The sequence below is a fragment of the Bactrocera oleae genome, chromosome X (assembly GCF_042242935.1).
Source record: "Bactrocera oleae isolate idBacOlea1 chromosome X, idBacOlea1, whole genome shotgun sequence".
Taxonomy (NCBI): domain Eukaryota; kingdom Metazoa; phylum Arthropoda; class Insecta; order Diptera; family Tephritidae; genus Bactrocera; species Bactrocera oleae.
Genome location: NC_091541.1, coordinates 34687878 through 34694620, shown reverse-complemented (window position 1 = coordinate 34694620; position 6743 = coordinate 34687878). Strand labels below are relative to the sequence as shown.

The 6743-nt window shown below is 32.1% G+C and overlaps 1 protein-coding gene across 1 annotated transcript; it reads right to left on the bottom strand.

Moving 5' to 3' along the window:
- Window positions 1-753: 753 nt before the first annotated feature.
- On the bottom strand, window positions 754-5579 carry LOC106620889 (uncharacterized). Its single transcript, XM_014239543.3, has 3 exons — window positions 5136-5579; window positions 1340-1460; window positions 754-1251 (listed from the first exon to the last, which is right to left on the bottom strand). Exons 1-3 carry the CDS (start codon window positions 5269-5271, stop codon window positions 1071-1073), a joined length of 438 nt encoding a protein of 145 aa, XP_014095018.1. The 5' UTR covers window positions 5272-5579; the 3' UTR covers window positions 754-1070.
- Between the last annotated feature and the right edge of the window lie 1164 nt (window positions 5580-6743).

The window sequence follows — 6743 nt, the reverse complement described above, 5'->3', positions numbered from 1 at the left end:
CGAAAATATTGAAAATGATTCTTATTAATTTTTATTGATCCGGTTGGCTTTGTTTTATATGCTTCGATTTAAGTAATATATTTTAATTAAACTCGACAGACATATGAACATATGTATTAACTACTCATATGTTAGCATTCATACGAAACATTTTTGTTAGTTTTTAAGATACAAACATATTATTCACATTATTTTTTAAAATTTTTAAATCCGGTGATATTTTTAGTTTAGTTATACGTATTTAACCTCTTTTAATATTATTTGGATTGTAAACGTATTGATCGATGAACTAGATAATATACGTAGCATTAAGTCGGCATTTATGGTCGTTTTCCCATTCTTATATTTGACTTTGATATTTGGCCAAGTTTGACTTCATGTACTTAATTCCGAACTAGGTACATTAAGGTAGCCCCAATATAGAAATAGCTGAATTTGCAATAATTTGTTCCTATTTAATGTAATGGTGTTCAATACAAACTGATTTTCTTATATGCGTCAAGCTTTAATAAGCTTATTATCCCGTTACAACACTATAAGTATTTCACTAATAAATCCGATAGTTGAAGTTCTAAAATAATAGTGGCGAGATATCTAAAAGCTGGTTCAGCTTCTCATTCATTATAATTTTAGGTGATGCAAATTTTAGGAGACAAATGCTATTACTATATACTTAAGCTATCCTATTTAATTAAAATTATAAAGACAAATATGTTTCTGTATACTTGTATACAATATATAGCAGATTGCATGTAAATTGGCAAATATGTAAATTTTTTTATTAGCAAACTTCCTGTATTGATATAATATAGACATTATTGAATTAACTTTTCATGTCAGTTTCAAAAGAGGGATAAAGCAAAAACGTTTAAAGTATAATACAATTGGTATATTTGATATTTCCTTGAGTTACTGAATTATTTTATGTATATCGAATTATGATTATATCGCTAGGTAATACGTATGTTCATATGTATAGACATATGCATGTAAATCGTAATAGATCCATGGTTGTGATTTATTAACCTCCTTTATTAAACCATAATAACCATTCCTATGCTTACAAAAAATTATTCCTTTGTCGTTTCTTCCTTTGGAATTTCAGGATATTCAAGCTTAACGCCAGGTTCACAGGTGAAGATAGGGCAGCAGTATGGGAAAGGTGCTGTCTTGTTTGTTTTTTCAGTGTCCAGTTTGCATTTTTCATTGGCTAACGGTAGTGGGCCGCAATCTTCTACCAACTCCAATAACCTGGAATAATACGAAAGTAAAAATTATGAAAATGATTATTGAAACTAATCAAGTAATATAATATTTATTAGTTTCAATTTAATAATACTTGGCCGGGGTTTCATCGTTCTGAACACACGTTGACCGACCGCAAAAGGGTGTCAGCTCCCATGTCTTTGTAGGTTCGACTGTAGCACAACGTGTGGAGGCAAAACACATACCAGGGAAATCTGAAAAAAAAGTAAACAGAAATATAGTTTTTGCGAAATTAGCAAAAATTAGATATCGAAATAGAATTGGTAACACCAAACTCCTAACATTTATTAAAGAAAAAACTTTCTGAGCTAAACATTGTTACCTCCTTTAAAAGTCATACATGTTTGCACCGGAAGTTTGCTTTGTTGTAGTTGAATGCCGAACCAGTTTTATTCCCTGCTAAGCCTGAGAAAAACAATTGTGACTTCGTCCGAGTTAAACTATTTTTGAAATACTGCTAAAAGGGTGCATAAGAATGATACACACCTTTTAAAACTTGTTGGAAATGATCATGTGGCATGGGAGATAAGAAATTTGTTTATAAAGCCATTTTTTACGCTTGGATGTGGTTATTACATGCTTTTAGGCGAAATGTTTCGTAGAGAGTTTGTTGAGATAGCTTGAAAAGTTTATAAGACATGATTTAATTAGAAAATATAATAAATTCTAGAAATAAAAAAAAGATTATTTTCATATTTCGTTAGTGTAGACATTAGAAAATTTCTCCCTGAAAGGATTTTTCAAACTTCAAATTATTTTCAAAGTTGAAGCTGTGTTAGTGTCTTGACAACTAGACCGGAAGGATAAAAGTGTTTTTCTCTACCCTTAAAGAGGTTGTAAGACAACATACAAAATTGTGTGATGAACAATCTTCAAGTGGAAGTAAGATTACATAGTAGGGAAAAACGATCCTTTATGAAGAACTTTATCTTAACTTTGATTGATCAGTTTGAATGGCAGCTTTAGTTATAATGGTCCGATATCAATTCAATTCCAAATTGTAAGACGCTACAATGATCGGGAAACTTGAAACGGGAGTTGACAGATAGTTCCCGACAGTATACTTCTCCGCCAACCCTCTGTTCACCGTCTCTCTCTTCCAGCGACTCCTTCTCCACCATACCTTTCTCGGAGGAATGTGAGCAGAGAAAAAACTCTCAGGGCTAAGCACAGCCACCTGGAAAGTTTTTGAGGTATCGATCTGAAAGTCGGCACACGTCCTTTTCTCCCTAAGAAACTGCTCATTTGTCGGTACCGCCGATATTGGATCACTATAGCATATAGCTGCCATATAAACTGAATGATCGAAATTAAGTTGTTTTTGTATGAAAAACTTTTTTATTTGACAAGATATCTTCACGAAAATTGCCATGGGTTATTGTCCAAAGCAACACTAAAATAGCTGAAGGAATTTCCCAGATCGGACCTCTATAGCATATAGCTGTCATACACACTGAGTGATAAAAATCAATATTTTTACAACGTTTTTAACGTTTTTTTTTGTTTATATCTGTATTCTTGTACACATTAAAGCAACAAGAAAGTCATTTAGTTCACTAAAGTGGTATAACTTCTTTATATGATATGTTTCTTTGACTACATCAGTATATTAGTATTTCATTTATGAGAGTTATTTGTTCGATGCGTCATTTATACCATAACTAATTTAATCTTAAAACCATTCTATTTTCAGTTGCAATCTAGGGTAAAAGTAACGTCAATGTATTGATGAATACACGCAAAAATAATATTAGTCATGAGTTTGTAATTGTGTCAGACATACATACATATGTGCATATGGCAAACAGAAGTTTAAACAAGCATATACAATAGTAAAAGCTTCAAATAATAAACCTTGAAAAACGGTATAAATCACTCGTGTCTATCAACTAGCATTTATACGTCGTGAGCAATTCAGTAGGTTGCATTACGGATATACCAATGTATATAAATATACGCAAACGTTCCTTTGATTTGCTTATATACATATATTATATTTGGGTTTATATACATACATATATATTGCACATTTAATGATTATTTAAAAACATATTAGGACAAAATAGTACATATCATGTACATGTTATAGTTGATATGCACCTCGTTTAAACTATAGTGAATAACTTGCCCTAAACTAAAGACTCGGCGATGAAATAAATACTCTAATTTAAGTCATGTTCAAATCGATTTCATAATTCGCAGTGAAAGTTATCCTGCATATGTGTATACTTGTATATTCGATTCCTTATAAATACTTATTCATAAATCATTGTTGTGATTATCATGCAAAAAACTAAGTATAAATGTACTAATCAGGATATATACAATTTTACAACTAGACATTCCGCTTAGATCTAACTAGTCAGAAAAAATCATTATTTTTTATACCAGTGGTTTGGATTTATAATCCAATTTTTTTGAACCAGTACTAGTGTGAATTGGGCCGGTACAGCAACTTTATTTAGTCACTTGTCTGTACATACATATATGTATGTACGTATGGGGGACGTAGCAAATTACTATTAATTGTAACTGGCAACTGTAATGTATTACGTTGCCATTTCAGCAAGAAGTACAATTGTTTCCATAATTGTAAATTTAATTTAACGGGGTACTATTTCGACCACGACCCCGAGTCACAGGACACTAGGATACGCTATAGGTATATACGCATTCACATATAACTGCAGTGGACATCTATGATACATTCAGGAAGCATACTAATACAAAACCTGAAATTCCTGAGTACAATTGAATTTGTTTAAAAAACAATATTTTACAAGGATACTAAAAACAAACTTTTCCGTAAAAATTTTACTTGTTCCAATCATATAATCATAAATATAATAATATATATAAGAATACTTAATTTTAACGAATATAATTAATGCTTATTTTTGATTTATGCCACTGTATGTAGCTACAACTTAAAGGATATTTTTATATAGTATGGAATTGGTATATTTCCGAGCAGTATTTGAAAATTGACATCTCAATGCAGATAACCATGTAAGAAATACCACAAAATTTCGCTTGTCAGCGACTAGTTTCGCTTGAGACTAACACTAGTTGATAATTAAAAACTGCACTGCCGGGTCCAGCCAATGGTGCAATATATTTGAGGTAAAAAACAAATTAAATACAAATTATACAATCATTTCAGAGATATGTACACACGTTTTACAACTTTTTACTCACATAAATGTGTATGTGTTAGGTATAATAAAGTTTTGTGCTGTTATAGCTGATTAAGTAGACAATGATGTTGCCACTATTTTACTTACCAAAAAAATGTTTGGCTATACACATGTGCACACATGAAAACTGCATTATAATAAAAGCAAGAAAATACGTTAACCTCGGTTGCGCCAACGCTATAATACCCTTCACAAATACAAAAGTTTGCCTTGGACAGAAAACCATGTCGAATTTCGTGAAGATATCTTGTCAAATAAAACATTTTTCCACACAAAGACTATGCTATAGTGGTCCGATAGAGGCGGTTCCGACAAATGAGCGGGTTCTTTGGGAGGAAAGGGTGTGTACAAAAGCTAGATAGGAAGCGACTAGCTCGCGTATATACAGACGGACAGACAGACGATTCATTTAATGCATTGTAAAAAGGTACATTGCATAGTTTTGTCTAATGAGACCAGAGCAGTCTCAAACTAGCTTTGATTTCTTCCACTAGAACTTTATATAATAACTTTTCAATTAATTTGGTAATTTTAAATATGTATGACATAACTAATATAAAAAGTGTGTATATATTCATGTTATTACGTATGTATTATAAGTTGCAGCAATTTTGAGTTACAAAGACGGTTAGAATTTTTCATAGATAAGCACATATGGTAGTGTATCCTTACCTCGCAACACATCAGCTGGTATCAGACGCTTATAAATTTTTATTTCATTATCAGTGTTACTTTGACTGATCTTCTTATCATCCTGGCTGGCAACGCACACGTATAATGCACAAGCAACTATCAAAAAGGCTTTCATTTTTTTCTCAACTAAATAATAATTTTAAAAACTTTCAAGTGACTTTCACTAATTTAAAATGGCTTTGATTGAACCGGTGTAGTTTACTATAGTTAAAACAATTATAAAAATATTATTTTGTATATATATGTGTGTTACGTTTGCGGCTTAAATACACAAAACAAATGATTTCTGCAGGCGAATACAGTAGTAACGATCGCAGATTAAGGAGTGATCGTATCCGAAGCACTACCAAACCGTACTTAACAAGCAACTGTTGCAGGTGAAAGTGTGTACTGAATTAAATTTAAAAATAATGCAAAGACTGGTATTTATAGCCCGAGTTTAAGTCTGAGCCGCAGACGATAAACGCAGCAGATATACAGCTTTATTGCTTGCAAATATACGTATCTTACCAAAATGAGCGCAACAAATCGATATTCACCATAATATAGCCACCACACATCGGTGTATATATGGTATATAGATATATACAAGTATATATACTTATATATATGTTTAGATGTACATATACAGATACATATATATGTGTGTGAATAGCAATGTTTGAATGTGTAAGTTACCATCCTAAAAATTCCATGCATACGTACATAACCATAGAAGAAATATTTCGCTCGAGTAAAAAGATTGATTGTTGTACCATGCTTATTTATTTGCATGTGGTGAAGCCTCTAGTAATTTGGTGAGTTGGATAGTGGATTTGGTTAAATGATGGCTGCCTCTTCGCATCATATGCTTATATAAACATATGTAGATGCATATGTACATAGTTACATAAAAGTACATATACCTACATATGCTTGTAGGTAAGTTTTACTTGGGCATTAACAGCTCTAGCTCACTTTTTTGCTTAACATACATACATATATTTGCATATAATTACTCAAGTTAAATATACATAGTTATATTGGACTGTCTAGTTGAGGTTTTCCATGTATTTCGTGCAACTATAGTCCAATACCACTTTATTAGGTATGTATGTTGTGTAGAATGTTAGCCGACTCAACTGATCAGTGGTAAACTGTTTTGTTAATGCCAAAGAAACCAAGCTAAAATGGAAATCAAAACGGCAGCGTATAGCTGTAGCATTGGCAACATTTATGGCGAAACTTCGAATGGTCGTGAGCTTTAAGGCTGGTTGACTGAATTACCAAAATTCCACTCGTTACGCTATTTTAAACTAATACGTATAAGTTAATAGCTGTGGCGCTTCGAGGAAACTTTGAAATGAAACAGTTTCGGCCGACTAAAAGCCAAGTCTATGTCGGACATCATCAATGAGCACATTAAACTTGAACGGGAAGAAAACCGCGTCTTACAATTTGAAAAGTTGTAAACTAAGTTGTTTTCTATTTACAATTTCTCTGTTCGCTATCATTTTCGCGCTACTCTTTTGTCAAAAATTTGCAAGAGAGTATGCAGATACCTCATTTGAGTGATATAACCGCTATCTTCAACGTTACCAAGTTTTG